The 16,818-nt window shown below is 35.6% G+C and overlaps 2 protein-coding genes across 2 annotated transcripts in view; both read right to left on the bottom strand.

The window, feature by feature from the left end:
- The window catches only part of b4galt2 (UDP-Gal:betaGlcNAc beta 1,4- galactosyltransferase, polypeptide 2), a 149,091-nt gene extending 141,570 nt beyond the window's left edge, over positions 1 to 7,521 (bottom strand). The window contains exon 1 of the mRNA XM_055033322.1: positions 7,169 to 7,521. The gene's annotated coding sequence lies outside the window, so the exon portion shown is untranslated. The remainder of the gene's footprint in view (positions 1 to 7,168) is intronic.
- A 944-nt stretch (positions 7,522 to 8,465) lies between these two features.
- On the bottom strand, positions 8,466 to 15,240 carry atp6v0b (ATPase H+ transporting V0 subunit b). Its single transcript, XM_055033762.1, has 8 exons — positions 14,974 to 15,240; positions 12,942 to 12,990; positions 12,550 to 12,633; positions 11,760 to 11,837; positions 10,836 to 10,905; positions 10,590 to 10,641; positions 10,195 to 10,385; positions 8,466 to 10,109 (listed from the first exon to the last, which is right to left on the bottom strand). Exons 1-8 carry the CDS (start codon positions 15,056 to 15,058, stop codon positions 10,083 to 10,085), a joined length of 636 nt encoding a protein of 211 aa, XP_054889737.1. The 5' UTR covers positions 15,059 to 15,240; the 3' UTR covers positions 8,466 to 10,082.
- Positions 15,241 to 16,818: the final 1,578 nt, after the last annotated feature.

Raw genomic sequence — 16,818 nt, 5'->3', positions numbered from 1 at the left:
CACTGTGTCATCTTTTTCCTGCTCCTCATCCAGCTTCTTCACATCCAAGAACAAGCACTCTACTTTGTTTCAAAGCCCCCCTCCACCTCTCATGTTTCTACATTTTTAACAAAGGTGAAATTTAGACACAGCAGGGAAATCACGAACACATCAAAATACAGAGAAGTATCTGATGCCGCGAGATTACCATTATGTTAACTCACCAAATCAGACACTTTAAGTTGTTTGAAAAGTTTTTCTCTTCTGCATCCAAACAGACACGCTGTGGCTGCATTATGCAAATCCAACAAAGTCCTATCTATGGCCCACCTGCTAAAGTGGAAACATCATCATCTCTTTCTATCCTCTTCTGCTCTGTGTCATTCCCCTTCTAACAGATCCAGCTGCTCATCTGGCAAAAGAGCAAAGAAACAAATGAAGTGCTGCAACAGAATGAAGGCTTCACTGGGAGAGTGATAGTAGACAGAAGGAGTGAGACAAGGATTTGGTTTGTGGTTTTAAAGATAGCTTTACTCAAACATAGCTCTTTTGTTGGCAGATTAGCAGTAGGAAGTCTGGCTTAAAGTCAACAATATCAAGTTGTGCATTCAAATATAATTTTTTAAATAAATGAATGTTCTTGTGAGCTTGGGTGCAGGCCTAATATTTGTGATCTTTCTTTATAGTAGGCTTAAAAAAAGAAACAAATTTGGTCCTTTCTTTGCAGAATCATTTCAGCCCAAATGAGGGGTTTTCAAATATGAATGACCTGCTCAGATACACGTAAAAGCATTTCAGTCATAATTAAGTTTAGACTTTGACAAGGCGACTCTAAAACCTTATTTTTTTTTCTTAATCATTCAAACATGCATTTGCTGGTGTGCACTGTTGTCGAACCCAAGTGATCTTGAGCTTAAGGTCACAAACTGGTGGATGGAACCAAAAGCTGGAGAGAAAAACTTGTGGTTCCATCAATTACAGAAAAGTCTAAAGGTGCTAATGCTGCAAATGGCAAGGTAGACCCAGGCCAATACAGTGCCACCAACATATTTGACTGTAAATATGGCATTCTTTTTCTAAAATGCTGGGTTAGTTTTATGTTCAATGTAGCGGGATACAGAGCTTTACATTTTTTTAGACTTTTGAGATCCTTTAGAGTTCTTCATGTGGTCAGGTTCTATTTCTGACACTTCTTGATTCTACTGGTCACACAGTTTTCAGTACTTGGTTGCAGTTTGTAAATTATTCAACAAGGAGAAACTGACTTCCTCACATTGTCCCAGTTTGGTTTGGATAGTTTTTTTTCTCTTACATGAAGTCATTTAAAGAGTTTTCTCCCGGAGTATCTATTCAGGTTGTTTGTCTGATATATACATGTTCTTGAAGTTTTGAAACATGCAAGTATGACAACAAAGTAAAAACAGACTAACTCTGTAAATCCTGTAGCTCAGCAGCTATGTAGTAGAATATCCACAGCTTACACATAATACTTAGTTATAAATCACACAAAATTAGACATCAAAACAAAGTTTTTCAGACAAAGTGATAATCCATATTTCCTAACTTAAAGTAAATGAACCCAAGAGCGTCAAGTATTGCAATTTCTGTGAACCAGTAGGTGGAAATGTCATTTAATACTGAGCTGACAGCTCTGAAACCCCGAGTGTGAGAGACAGTGATACCGCATGTCCTTTTCTCTTGTGTTAAGACAAAGTCGTGTCTCTTAGATCATGACAAAAAAAACCCCAACCCTGACCTGTAAAGGCACAGCTCATATTTTATTTGGATCACACTTTTCAAGCACAAACAGCACCCAAAGAGCGTCAACTGTAAAAGGATAAACTAAAAAGTCAAAGAATTGAACAAATATCAGTAAATTGTTGGAATTTTACAGTCAAGAATCATTTAAAAGATAAGTTCTATAATAAATCAGTGGCTTATATTCTTGAAAATAATTGCCCCATCGTTTCATTTCCAGCACAGAAAGTGGGGAATATGGCAGTGTAGGTTGGGTAAATTAAGCCCACTTGGTTAAAGGTTTTCATCATAACATATAGTAAAGTAAAAGAAGAAAATTGTTCAATGTCATTGTGAGAAGACTGATAGTAAAACTGAAAGAGGAATGAACTTGTCTTGGGCTAACTACAAGATGTTTTTCACCAAATGCAGCATCCAGACTGGACTCTTTAAACGTTTAGATATAACATGTCTGATGAACATGAACTAATAATTTAGAAGGTCACAGAAGATAAATTCAGCAAAAAAGGATGAGTGCATCATAAATATGATAAATAGGGTTAAACTCTTGGCCTGAAAATTTGTCTGTATGGTGTTTGTGTAATTTTCTTCTCCAGTATCTGAATATTCTGTCTCAAAAATGCAGAGTAAATTTACATTAACACACAGAGACTTTTCTTTTGTAACTGATTCATTGATTTCTGTATTTATTTTATAATTTCAGCACCAGACATTAAATTTTGACTCCTTTCTCTGTAATATCTCTCCCACCTAAACTGAATAAGTCATATCTGAGGAAAGCTTGAAATCACCAGAAATTCTAGACTTGTGACAGGAGTATTCTTCATAATCCTTTCTTTTGGAAATAGGTCTGCAGCTTATAAAAAGCCAGAGTGCTTTAGTTGAATAGAGACACTTTAGATGTCAAACCAACCAAAGCCGATCCCGACCCCATAGTGTTAAGACAAGAGAATCACATTATATCTTCATTTTCTTTAATTTTCACACACAGAGATACAAGAACTCTTCTCTCTTGCCTTCTGAAACACAGGGGGTTTGAGTCAAAATGAACATTCAGTGCAATATGTTTGCATCCTTACTGAGGCTCTTTTTCTTGACAGTTAATTGAGTTGAATCAAAATGCATTGAGGTAAAAGGAAAGGACTTCAACTGGAACATGTATAACTGGATTAGACTGAATCTGTCTGTAGTTATTATTGGCTTATACTGGACTGCATATAATTGAGCTTGTTTACTTTTTCAGTAAAATGCCCTGAATTTGTTCTAAATTGGTGGTGCAGTGTATAAGTAAAATGACTATTTTGGAAAGAAATTAGTAGATTCCTACTGTCTCTGTGTAAAAGGGCTGTCATGTCTAAAAAAACCCAAACATTTAATATTAAATATAACTGCTTCATGGTGCATAGACGTCACTTGTTCCTCAGACAAGAGGGATCGTCTTTGACAATTGAGAAAGCACTTTTTGAAGAAATGCTTTTGAAAAGTTTTGTTGAGCAAATTAAAATGACAGAATCTGACACTCCTGTGATCCATCAGACATAAAGCTGTGTATTCTGAGCAAAACAAAACTTCAAAAAAAATCATCAACTTTCAGGGCCCTTTCTTTTCATCACCCGGGTATTGCTCAACATAAAGTGTTCAGGAGTTACAATTAATAAATCATGTATGTGTATTACAAAATAGTGTGTAAAATGGCTGAGAACATAATTAATGCAAACGTACATCTTCATGTGCTAAAAAAAATAAAACAACTGGCAGTGTTCTCTCTACTATTACATGAACAATCAAACAACACAAGCGAGCAGAAAGAAGGCCTCAATAATTTTCTATCACTTACAAGGAAGACAAATTTGTTTGGAAATATTTCCTGACACAACGAATGTACCTGAGCAGATTAAATAATCAGTTAACATCAGCTTGTAATACTTGTGAATGTCAAAGCGTATAGTAGGCAGGCACATAAAAAGCCCAGCTAAGTATATCAGCTGATTTTTCAATAGTGTATGTGCTCATCTATATCTGTAGAAGTCTTTAGTATGTAGTATTCAGTATGTGTATTCAGTATTGAAAACTAAACAATAAGGAATTTCTGTTGTAATGTTTAAGGTTGGTTGACAAAAGATCCAAATGTAGCTTGTATATGAAGAATGATTGAATGAAAGCATGATGAAAAAACTTACAAAGACCACAGGGAGCACAAAGAGCCAGAGACACAACAAAAAACTGGAATTCAGGGAAAAAAATGACAGCAGCAAAATGACAAGAGTTGACAGGAGGAACCAGAAAGGAGTGACGGTGAAATCACTGGGAGGCTAAACATTGAGACAATGGACCTGGGCTGATTAGCTAAATGATTGCAGGTGTAACGAGAAAGAGCAGGCAGACTGAGGAGAGGAAGAGAGAGAAAGTGGCACAGCAGGCAAGGGAGTGGGAAATGAATCTAACAGTGAAACAAACAAAATACAATAAAACTAAAGTAGCTAAGAATAACTAGACAGAAGAAATAAACAAGATAAACTAGAATCACTAAGAAGGGACTGAACAAAAGATAACAGGAACAAGACTGATCTAACCAAAGTAAGAAACTAACAATAATAATGGAATAAAATCAAAATACAAAACAAGCTAAAATTCTAACAGTTACAAAGATATTATTATAATTAGGAATACCCTTTTGTTATATTGTTCTGCAGCAGGAACAATTGTTACTTTTGTCTTTTTAAATTAAAAAATCCGATGTATTTTATTTATTTTTCTTTCTTTTTTTTTAATAATAGGATACCAAACATTTTACTCAGGATTGCAATACTCAGGGCCACCACACAATACCGTGACAATCACAAACTGACTCATACCTACTTGTCACTGAGGCTCTAATTGTTACCAAGGTATTTTTACATCACTAAAAAATTTTTTCTTTCATGAATCGATAACAAGCAGCCAATTGTCTTTGATAACAAATCATAATAGTGAGAGCAAATGTTTCCCAAACAAATTAATCACATGTTAATGTTCTCCAAAAAAGCACCGACCCCTATGGTTAAGAGGAGCATCACACAATTTTTATCAGTTAATGATTGTGCACACATTCATGAAACGAGGCAGGAAAAGAGCAGCTATAAGGCTGATCGCACCCTGCATGTACACAAACACACACATGCTCACCCAGGTGTTCCTCTACAAACACATCCACTCCGTAAATCAGAAATGACCTAGTTAGTTCCCATGACAACAAATCCCAACACAAAGGAGCGGTCAGAAGAATGAATCTTTGTCTGCTGCCGACGTCTGTGAGCATCGGAGTGAGCTTAATGAGTGTACCTGAGAAAAAAAAAAACAACAGCTTTGTTTCACAGAGCTTCACAAGATCTGGAAACTACACTATTATCAGCATAACCTGAACATTGTTAGTGAATGCATTCTAACAAAGTGAGTAGAAAAACTCAGGGGACGTGACAACAGAGACCCTGACTGCACAGACGTCTTTATAATTAAAGAGAAGTTTTGTTATTTATGTTTTTTGTTGTCAAATAGATGATAAATGAAGTTTATACTCTTTGAACATCAACTTTCACCTTAAAATGAAGACAAATTTAAGTATGGTGCATATTAGCAACATCGGGCAAAACAGGGCAAAAACACAATGCAAATGTGCTGCTATTTCTCAAATAGGGCTTTGAAATTAACTTCTGTACAATCATTGAGTGAACTTTTTCAAAGATTTGTTAAAATACAGTTTAAAAATGCAAAATTTCAACAGGATGTAGTTTAAACTTTTTAGTATTTGCAGCTTGTAGCAAATCTCCAAAGTCTGCATTGAGTCATTGTAGAAGTGTGATTTACAGGAAGATTTGGGTTGACAATAGTACAGATTTTACACTAATAAAAAAAATTGTCTCTGTAGCATAAAAAAATATCTGAGCTGAAAATGGGTGTGTTTTAATTACTGCATAAACATACATAAATATCTAAATTTCAGGGAAATAAAAACTTCTTTAAAAGCCATTATTGTGCTATTTAAGAACAAGAACCTTTAAAGGAAGACTTTAATGTGATTGAATGCCAGAAAGTAAAAAAATAAATAAAGTTAAATGTTTTGGGGTTTTTTTGTAACAAAAATCAACCTTAAAACTCACTGAAATGGTCACTTCCCCACAACAGTTGGTTACCATCTTCACATGATAAACCATGATCAGACAATATGTCCTTTTACTGAAATGACTCACCCCAAACAGTGAGACACTTTACTGCTCAAATCAGCAGTCAATGAAAGAATCTCAAGTCCCCTTAGTGACAATACCAGCTGCCCTCTATTCCCAGAGAGTAATGAGGGTGGACCAGAATCTAAAGCAGCCAAATAGATTTGGCCATTGTTCATTTTCCTTCTTGGACTTGTTCTTTCTTTTCTACAGGTAGATTCCGAACATATCTTTATTTAAACAATCAGATTACAGGGTGGTTTGCTCTCAAATACAATGTGATAATATTCCTTTAGGCTCCACTTAGCCTACTGAAGATTGGCATCTTACAGTATTTTTCTCTAATTCAAGTGGTAAAATCAAAGAATAACCGAATCAAATAATTCTAATAATCTTACAGCATGTGCACCCTACACATGCTGTATGCAAGGATACACAAAGAAAAACAATGGCAGAAACCATCTTCACATTGAATTGAACATGACCAGAGCAATGGTCTAATAATTCAGTGTTAAAAAGCAAAATTACACATTGCATTCCAGCAAAGCAAAGTCTATTTTAGAAGTAACTTCTCACAAATTGGTTGGTTCTAGTCCACTTCCTACTTTTGTTGCCCCTAAGAGATACTGTACCATATAAGAGAAATGTCAGACAGGATTTTAGTCTAGGTGCAGAGCTTCTGTGTGAACGTCTGGTTAGGTTAAGCACCTTGATGAAGATCCATCCCTTTTATCCTGTTCTTCCTGCTCATTTCCCCTCTCATTGCCAGTGCACATTCTTTGCCCCTGCTGTCCTCATGCTGGAATATTAGACATGCAGAGATGGTTGGCTTGTTTTTACACATCATTCCTAACAGCAGCTGCAATTATGGGAAGATTTCACATCTAAAGTAAATGCTTGCACCACTCTTAAGAGTTGATTCGTACAAGCGGTCAGAAGAAAAGAGCAGTAATAGACGAGGGAGGATGAGAGAAGCCTAGTATGGCGGGTGTAAGGATGCTGCTAATTCATGGAAATGTTCCTGAGGAGGGAGAACTAAAGGGAAAGGGGAAGTAGATGCAATCTGATCTTCACCATATCCACAACTTGGTAAAAAAAAATTGCAACTTAATGTTTGCTGCGGGACTTCTAGATGTCTGTGTGTATGGAGCACTGAGACAAAAGCAAGCATGCATTTCAGGCAGAACGAAACAATGCGTCCCAGAAAGCAAGCAGAGACAGAGAGCACCTACCTTCATGTTGTATCTGTGCAGGTTTCTCTGGTTCTCTTCACGTTAACCGAGGGAAAAAACGCGTCTACGTTGCATTAACTGAAGAAACCCTCTTAAAAGCAGGAGGTTCAGATCGGGATCTGCTCGGGATAACTGTGTTCTTTTTGTGTGAACGCGCAGACTGTTACGTCCTCTCCTCCTCATCAAGGAAGCAGCCTCACGTTGAGCCGAAATCCGAACCCGACTCGTAAAGATACCCGAACCCAAAGCAAAGAATTTAGCTGCCGTTTGTCCAGATTTCCTGTCATCGGACTGTGATATTTCGGGTAAGGATGGTAGGAAAGCAGAGAAAGATGCTCAGAGGATGAGGATGTGAGCAGGTCCCTACGCTCTTCTTGCCTACGGAAGCCTGCGTGGCCGGGATTTTCTTTCGCCTTTTTTTAAACCGCTTTAATTACGTTAACTCACTCCTGAAAACCACGCTTGCAATTAAATAAATCTAAAGCAACTTTAGAACATAAAGGTAATTAATGAAAAATTATAAATGGAACATTTTGGCCAGTAGGTGAAATGCTATGTATTTAAATATGCATGTTGAAAACACAAAGATAACTCTGCAAATCTGTGTGAACACATCATCATCACAGTTTCCTTTTCTTATGTGATTGTTGTTTTCCATTAGCAGGGACGTTGAAGCTGGTCACAGTTGACTTGAAAAACGACCAATTACATCCTGCAAGAAAACTGTTTAAGGACAGAATGATCATAAATATACAGCCAAATGAAAAGCATAGTTGTTTTAGAAAGGTCAAAGTCTGGACCTAAACACAACAGCAACCCAATAAAAAAATTGACTCTCAATCTCAATTAGATTTAGAGCAAGTTGAAAATTCAAGAGAATCTCAACGTAACATGACTGATCTTCCGCTATTTTAGGTGAAAAATTGTTTATAAAGATGCAAAATTAAATGATCAAAGAATCTTCAGTGAAAGTTGTACTATGAGAAGCAGAACACGATACAAATTGTAAATGGGGTATGAATATGAATAGAGTACTGTACATATTTCAAACAGACCAGTGTTTTTTGTTTTCTTTTAGGATAAACAAATATTTATAATGTATTGTGCAAGTTGATCTAAATCAGTTTCATCGTTCCACATCAATTTTTGAGACCAAGTTAAGGTCTTCGTCGCCATCTAGTGGTGATGCACAAATACAGCAGACCGGGTTGCAGGCAATTCAAACCTCAGAGCAACAAGACACTTCACCTTTGGTTTATGAAACCATGACACAAAAGATAAAACAAAAGGTCAGAAATCTTCATCAAACCATTTATTTTTTTTCTCCAACATTTATGAAGCCAGAAGGAAAATTAGATTTTGATCGGATCATCCACAATGTCAAAAACGATGAGTTATTTTCTGATCACCATCACATCAACACAGTGCATACACAGTACCATTTACAGTTACTAAAAACCCGGGTCGGTACAGTCTTTGTTTTTAAATGAAAAATATTCTTTCAAGCATGGCAATTAGGTTAAACTTTTTATTTTCCTAACTATCCCTTTCTTATGTATCATTCAACGTTTACACTCACAAAGTGAGTGGAATAATGAATGACTTCAGATAGTGAGAAATGAACTGATCTGTAATCTGTGGATTTTCCTTTTCTTATGTGACTGCACACTACAGTAAATTAAAAATCCCTGAAAGGCTATAAGCTAACCATATGTGTTAACATAAACAGAGATGTTCATGTTAATAAACCCTATATGTTGTGACGTATCCAGGGGCCTAACATTGTTTTTACTTTGTTTCCTAAACATGTACATCCATCGGTTTCAACATCTTAAGGAATGTTAGTAATAGCTTGGTAAACAAAGAGCAGTAAAAGCCAACTGCATCAAAACAGTCAAATATTACCGTTCAAATGCAGATGGAAACATGCAAAGAAAAAGTGTTTGAAGTGTTACATTTCATAGTTCAACGTATCAGACAGACTTTAGTAAACAATTGGTAAAACCAATTGTTTACTAAACACATTCCTGCTACTTCAGGAATGCGAGATGGTTACAGCTGACTAGCGAAATAACGGATTCTATAAGATAAGAAAAACTTGAATCCAATTATAACGTTCATGATACATTTTGAACAAAGTGACTCAAATGATTTGTTTTAGTTTTTTGCAACACTTATGCACAATTGACTTGTAATTATCAGATGGGCCTTTTGTGATTTAACAAGAGCAAAGACTGAAGAGAGAAAATACCCACGTAGATAGAGAATTGCTACTGTGACTTATATGTTCCACAATTAAACTTTAGAACAATACTTTCAATTTAATAAATGTTCAATCACTATTCAAAGGCAGGAAAAACACTATATGTGAGCCAACTGTAGAACGGCCCAATTCCTAAATTGAGAAGACCGGATACAAAAAACAAAGAGGCAGACCAGGCCACAAACACAATGACAAACATCCTCGTGCTTCACAGGAAGAAAGAACATAAAATAAAAATCACATCAAGCATACACACACACACACAGCATTTTCAATACTCCAGAGTAATTTTTAACCATCGTTCAGATAAGAGTGGTCTGCAAGATAATCCAAGAAAACCTCTTGAAAAATCAAACCCTCACATCTGAAGGCTACAGATTGCTTCATGACTCAGTAGTTGAATTGTCAACATTATCCAGTGAGTAGAGAAGTGGAAATGAAAAATATAGAAGAAAAATCAACATTGTACCCCTTTTTCAGTTTTTTATTCAACATTCATGTTTTCCAATGATCATCCCACCCTTACACGAACGATGGTTAAAAACAATACAGAGTGAATATAGACATTTAAATAATTTACGATGTATGTACACAATAATCCATCTTATTTTTCAGGAGTTTCCTTGTCTTCTCAAGATGTGAGCACATCTTCTAATCACCCATCTTTACTTTAGAGGTCTGAAGGGGGAAAAAATGCTGTTAGAGGGATCTTATAGTAGTTACAGATGATCACCAGGAAGTATTGTTTAGGAGTCGGGTTTACCTGCAGAATTGCTACAATGACACCAAACAGGCCAATTGCGCTGCCAAAGATTTCCACAATAAGAATCTTCACAAAGAGGCTGGCGTTCTGGGCATCTGCCAAAGCTGCTCCGCTGCCCACGATGCCCACACAGATCCCACAGAAAAGGTTGGAAAAGCCCACAGTGAGGCCAGCTCCGAACATGGAATAACCTAACCATGGAGGGGATGAAATAAATCACAGGCTCAATATTTACAGGGGAACTATCATAAAAGCTACATGAAATTAGAGGGAGAAAAATCCCTCCTAAAATAATTGCATTGATCAGGTGCAGTTTTATGTTTAGGGCTCTATTAAAACCATTTTGCTGGTTTCTGCCCTTTTACAGTCCAGATACTTTGAGCCTGTTTTCTCACCAGCTTGGTAATTTCGTGCTCCGATGGTCTCAGGGGTTGTGCCACTGAAACTCTATAAGATGAGAAGAAACTCTTTTTAGAGACAATAACTTATCTTCATTCTGCTGTTTCAACCATATTTCAGTTCTGCAGCAGTTCACAGCTTAAGCTTTATTCTACGCTTGCATCGTATTCTGTCTAACACTACTTTTAGTCTCTATAATTTTATTTAAAATAAATCTTTGTAGCTAGCAGCAATTCTGTTACCTCAGCCATGTTGCTAATAACAATTGCCATGATGATCCCATAAATGGCAACAGCTTCACAGAAGATGATGCTGCAAAGTAAAAAGAACAACAAAAGGAACAATGAGACATTAGAAATTAAAGAATTTCATCAATATATCTAGTATCTAAATATACAAGATCATCAAAAATATCATTTCAATAATTCAATTCAAAATGGTGAAATTCCATTTCTGTTAATTTTGATGACTGTGGCATACGAATAATGAAAACCAAATGTATATTTCTTTCTCTCTTTTTTTTTTTTTTTTTTTTTTTTTTTTTAAGAATGTCAGACCAATGACTGTTACACAATGAGGTTGAGGACTGCTGACTCGACAGTAGTCCAGCTGACAATCATTGACATCCTTAACAAGGCGGTCATGCCACAAAATGTGACCGCTAAAGAAGCCGGTGGCTCACAGAGTACTGTAGCCACGCATATTAAAGCAAGGTTGAGTACACAGAAAAAAGTGAGTTGGAAAGCAGCCACCAAGAAATTTAAGAGAACTTCATACTTCCCTCTACTGAAAAGCTTCATGGAGGTGTTGATTTCATTTTCCAGCAGGACTTCAACTTTAACAGAGCTTTGTGCCGCTGCATTGAAGCAGCAAAACACACCAAAGGAGCCCTGACTTTTCAGAGAATCTATTTTTACAAACCTTTTCAATAGGCAGACCTTTTGGCATTAAAGGTTTCCTTTATATTAATTAATTTTTATATTGTAATATTAGATTATTCTGAGTTTTTATAATTAACTGAAATCCAGAATTGAAATATAAGTTTGACCTTCTGAGTTATCTAACTGAAATAAGTTGACTGTTCAATAATAATCTAGTGTGGCAAGATGAACACCTACCAGTAGGGATATTTTTATTCTTTTTAATAGTAGAGCAAATGTGCCTACCTGACCAAATTTTTGGTTTTGATTCTTGGAGCCTTGACTCCTCCACCAATGATGCTTGAACCAGTGATGTAGATCCCCCTGGAGATTGAGTCAAAACAAGAATTCAGTTAAAAATTAAAGAAAGAAGGAAGAAAAGTGAAAAAGAGTCGTAGTCAAAAATTTATTGCTAGCATATATAACTGAAGGTTTCTATGAAATCCAAAATATCTGTAATGGTTGATTTGGTCAGTCATAGCGCACGATCTGTTGGGCTAGCTCTTGACTTTAGTAACTAATTTGTAGCTAAACAGACTACATGTTATTTGTACCAGTCAGATGAATACTTGTTTTTCATCCCAAAAAAGTCAGTTAGTGTGTTATGCCATTTGCAAAATCCATTTTAAAATGGATCTTGCAAATCCATTTTATCTAGGCAAAACTGACTGAGCAGGTATTATTTCTGATTAAATGTTAATGTGTTCTGGCTTTAGAAATTTAGTACAGTATAAGTTATAGCACATTTAAAAAAAGTCTTGCATTATTGATTATGGGTTTTGGTGGTAATTTTTCCCCCAAATTAATAAAAGATAATATATGAATAAAAACAGTAGGAAATTGTATCAAAATCTGTAATAATCTGGATTTGTAAGTGTCAATATTAGGTGTAAAATTTCTATCCAAAGAAAGCTTTACTCTAAACTTTCAATGGTTGGTAACTTTACAGAGGAAAAAAAGTGACTTCTATATACTATAATGAATTGTGTTTTTAAATGACAAAAAAACACAATTCTGCTACTTTTCTTGTTCTCACCAAGCTGCTCCCACCACAGACAGAGAGATGGCCAAACCGATGCCCAGGTTGGCCCACATAAACGGAGACGTCTCAGTCAGGAACCTGTAGGGAGAAAAGTAGACTTTAAAGTAATGATACTTTTGTGAGAAGGCATCTCAACGTTTAGGCGACACTTAAAGAATAATTTATTCTGTCCTATGAAGCAAAACACTGCTTGTTTCACTGATTATGATGCATTTCAAATAGAACTCTGGCGATCTGTGTGGCACTTACACAAATAACTTATTCATTTTACAAATTGTATACCTTTGTGTTAACCAGTCTTAAAATGCACCTGGTTCTTTATTATGCTTTAGGAAAAAAGCTCAAAGCATCCAAATGAAAAGCATAACAATTTCACCAGTACTCACCATGCCACATCAAAGCGGAATCCAAGGTCAAATATGGTATAACATATACCTGTGAGAGGAAAATAATCATTTAAACTGTGGCACAGCTTAAGCAAGACATATCAAATCACTGTTTTATTAAAGGTGGTATTTGTTTTGACGGCTCATTACTAGCTTTCATCTGCTCCGGCTCTAAATATGAAATACCTCAGAAGTCGAACTCAAATGGAATTATTTTACTCGTAGATCATGTTTTAGAAAAGATACTCTGGGATCAGCTAATATGGGGGTTTAGCTTGAATATGTAACACAAGCTAACCTCATTAATTTATGAATAAATTTTATTTAATAGTCTATGAAATCTGCTATCAGTTTCTGAAAACTCAAAAATGGCTGATTTGATTTTCATAACTCTTAATGATCACAAACCAACTCACAGGTGCATCTTAATGAATAAAAAAAAACTACAAAAGGATTTTACAAAAAACAAAAAAAGAAAAAATTATGGAGCATACTCAGCATCTTTTTCATAAAATTAGCTGCAGGAGAACCCTCCTGCCCACAGCCATCAAAATCTACAACTCTGAAGAACATTGGTAATATAAATTACATTTAATTTTCCTTTGGGAAAATATTTTTGAACTGGATTAATATTATTGAGAAGTTATTTTATTTCACTCATTTAATTCAAAACCAAACTTTTACTTCAATTATATATTAAACATTTCTCTTAATTTTGAATAACTCTGGTGGCTGTTGAAAGACAGACTCTGGTCACAGTCAGCATTTTGTGAATTGTCCCTAAATTCTTGAATGAGCTTTGCTTTACAAACCTTTCAACACTGGAGTTATCCTAAATAAATTTTGCCACTTTTTTCTACTATGTGATCCTTTCCCATTTTTATTGTTGGACACAACTTATTAGCACTGATTGTTTTGTGGATTACTCTCCTTGTGGAGGTTCTTAACAACTGCCTGCTGTACAGTGCAGACACTGTCATGATTTTATAACAAATAATGGTAGGAAATTACCATTATTTAAAAATGCCTATAATTAATTTTATGTGATGTTACAATTTTCTGAGAAACAAAATGTAGGGTTTTTCTTAAACAAATTAATAGAAAAGCACTTGTAAAAGTTCATCTTGTGGAAAACTAGAATACACTTCATCAGATTCAGTTTTTCCAGATAAATTACTTAAATTAAATTAACTGCAAAGTTGTATTCTCATTTACTGAGATGCATCTAACCATAGGATACTGCTCTCCAAAATTACAATGCTTGAGAAAATCCTACTCAAGCGACAGTAGGATTCTTCATTAGACAGCATTTCATTTTTGAAACCTGTTTAACTTGGAAAAACGTAAGTAATAATGATTCGGCTTTTATGGGGTCTGCCAGACGGCATGACTTCCAGCAGAGATCCTTGAAGACGTCATCATCTCTGCGATGGCTCACACTCATGTGAAACAGTTGCGGTTCCTGTTTTATTTTCATTATACATTCTGTTGCAAACCAAGACAAGCTAACTTGCTAACGTTAGCTCACCAAATAAATTACATATATTTTAAAAAGCAGCTCGGCTATTCTAAATAAAACCAAATTACAAAAAGCTTTAGCGTAGCTACCATATGTCTTAACATGTTGTCAAAATGAATCTCTGACTTGAATTTTTCTGACAAGCTAGCTTTTCCCTGCTAGCATTTAAGTAGCTTGATGCTACATTAGCTGGTAGCTTGTCTCTTAAAATAAATACACGAGAAGCCATACTGGTCTCAAAAATGATATTTGATTTGGTATCTAACTGATGCCTCCAACAAAAAGCACAGTTTCAATAATTAAAATAACCAATCTAGTGCCAGCTAGTAAAAAAAAAAAAAAAAGCAGCTAACCTAGCTAATCCCAAGAAGTAGCCAGGTTCCACTGAGGGCTGCTCATCTCAAAATACTGATCATGTAAGAAGGTGGCAATTATTGACTGAAAAGCATGGCACCCGGTTTCATTCATTAGTTCAACTGCTACTAATTTATTTTAAAAGCCTTGTAAGCTTACCAACGATTAGTATTGTACTCCAGAAGGCCAAAGTGACCCCTGTGTAAAGAATGGCGTGTCCGTTCATCATCCACTCTAACAGCATCTATCCGGCGGTCTGAACTGCAGAAGCAGCAACTTAATATTGGCTTTAATTTAAAAGCCGACGCAAAAAAAAAAAGCAAAGACAACAATTCAATTCTGGTTTTCCAAACGGCGTCTGACACTAGAAGAGGAAGAGCATCAAAAGAAGAAGCTGGTGATGTCAGCTGATCCCGCATGTGACCGAGAACTGAAGGGCTGCGTTCCAATTCGTTTTTATTTATTTTTTTGCAGCGTTCTAGGAAAAGTGAAACAAACACAAAAGCTTACTCTAATACATGTTTATCCCTCAAATCGTATATTGATTTAGAACCATTTTTATCTTTAACACAGCTCAGAACAACTAAAAAAGTAAATTAGAAAACCAAACTTGTCTTCAAAGGCTGCATACAATACCAGAGTGAGTCCCGCAATTCTTATGGTGTCCACTAGATGTCCGTGTTGTAAAGCCCACAAAAACAGAGATGTGATCAGCGTGACTTTGGATTGCACCCCCAACCCTCACCTCTCAACCCCCATAAATACGCATAGCTAAAAAAATAATAAAACACAGACAGCCACCACAATAGTTTACAAATATCTGAAAAATCCCGTTAATGTAGAAGCAAGATTCATTTTTACTGTCCAAAAACTGTTACTGATTTATTTTTATTGCCTTGACAATGAAATCTGTAGCAATGTATGCTCTCTGTCAGAGTTACACACCTGAATATATACAGCAATAAGTATAGATAGTACTCCATTAAAAAATATCTGATCAGCCAACTAAGAGGCTTATGGTTAACCTGGAGGAGCTGCAGGGATTCATAGTTCAACTGTGAGAATTGGTCAGCATAGCAGTTATTTGCAAAGCATTCCACAGATTTATCTTTTAAATCAGAATGACAAAGAAAAAAAAAATCCTGTCTATCATTGCGCACCAACCATACAGAACCGACATTAAACATGTGCATGATGCCCTGGCAATATTTGATCAAAACTGAATTTATTGGTCTACATATAAAATATTATTTTGGGTAGAAAAAGTACAGATCACAACGGACATAATGTGACCCACTGTTTGTCCTCATGGTCAAGCACGGTGGTGGTATCATGTTATGGGAATGTTTTCATTCAGCAGAGATATGTTTGTATTGTATGTGCAACCTGTGTAAAATGTTCCTACCAGTGAAATATCTTTTTGTTTATGTGCCTTATTGATTTATCTTAATTTAATGTAATGCTTTGTAAGTCAACAATGTTCCAATATGGTCAAAAAATACCTTTTCAACTTATTTCCTTATTTAGTCATGACTTACCCTAAAAACACAACAAAGCAATTTTATGTTAAATAAAAACAGTATTTAGTACAGTGCAGCAGTAACTAGATGGAAATAATTTCTTGACTGAATTTTTCCAAGCATCAATCAAAATTTCTTTCAGCTCTTTGCCAGCTTTCTCCAGAGAACAGAAGTCCCTCAGCTCTTACTGTTGCTGTCACTTGTGTCCTTTCTTCCATCACAAATAAGACACATGTATTGAAAACCGTGAAGAAAACCTATTCATGCAAGGTTGAAAATTGATGTGGAAAGACAACACATAATGCTAAGGTTTGACTGTTTCTTTTTTTCCACACCTTTGCCTTTGTGTTCAGTTTGTTTTCAGCATGATTCAAGACATAACATAAAAAAAGTTTTAAGTCTTTAAAAGATTTTTTTAAAAATCTTTTAGGATTTCAACATTGTGAACGAACAATGTTGAAGTGTATTACCATTTAACTTAAAA

The sequence above is a fragment of the Poeciliopsis prolifica genome, unplaced genomic scaffold (assembly GCF_027474105.1).
Source record: "Poeciliopsis prolifica strain line A6 unplaced genomic scaffold, Auburn_PproV2 SCAFFOLD008, whole genome shotgun sequence".
Taxonomy (NCBI): Eukaryota; Metazoa; Chordata; class Actinopteri; order Cyprinodontiformes; family Poeciliidae; genus Poeciliopsis; species Poeciliopsis prolifica.
The sequence above is the reverse complement of the archived record's forward strand: the minus strand, read 5'-3'. Positions and strand labels throughout refer to the sequence as shown.

Excerpts from the sequence above, each read along its gene's own strand:
- atp6v0b (XM_055033762.1), bottom strand. The coding sequence starts at position 15,058 with ATGCTGTTAGAGTGGATGATGAACGGACACGCCATTCTTTACACAGGG. Across the intron at positions 11,838-12,549 it reads TCTGTGGTGGGAGCAGCTTG|GGGGATCTACATCACTGGTT; the intron begins GTGAGAACAAGA and ends CTCAATCTCCAG. Across the intron at positions 10,642-10,835 it reads TTATTAGCAACATGGCTGAG|AGTTTCAGTGGCACAACCCC; the intron begins GTAACAGAATTG and ends CTCATCTTATAG.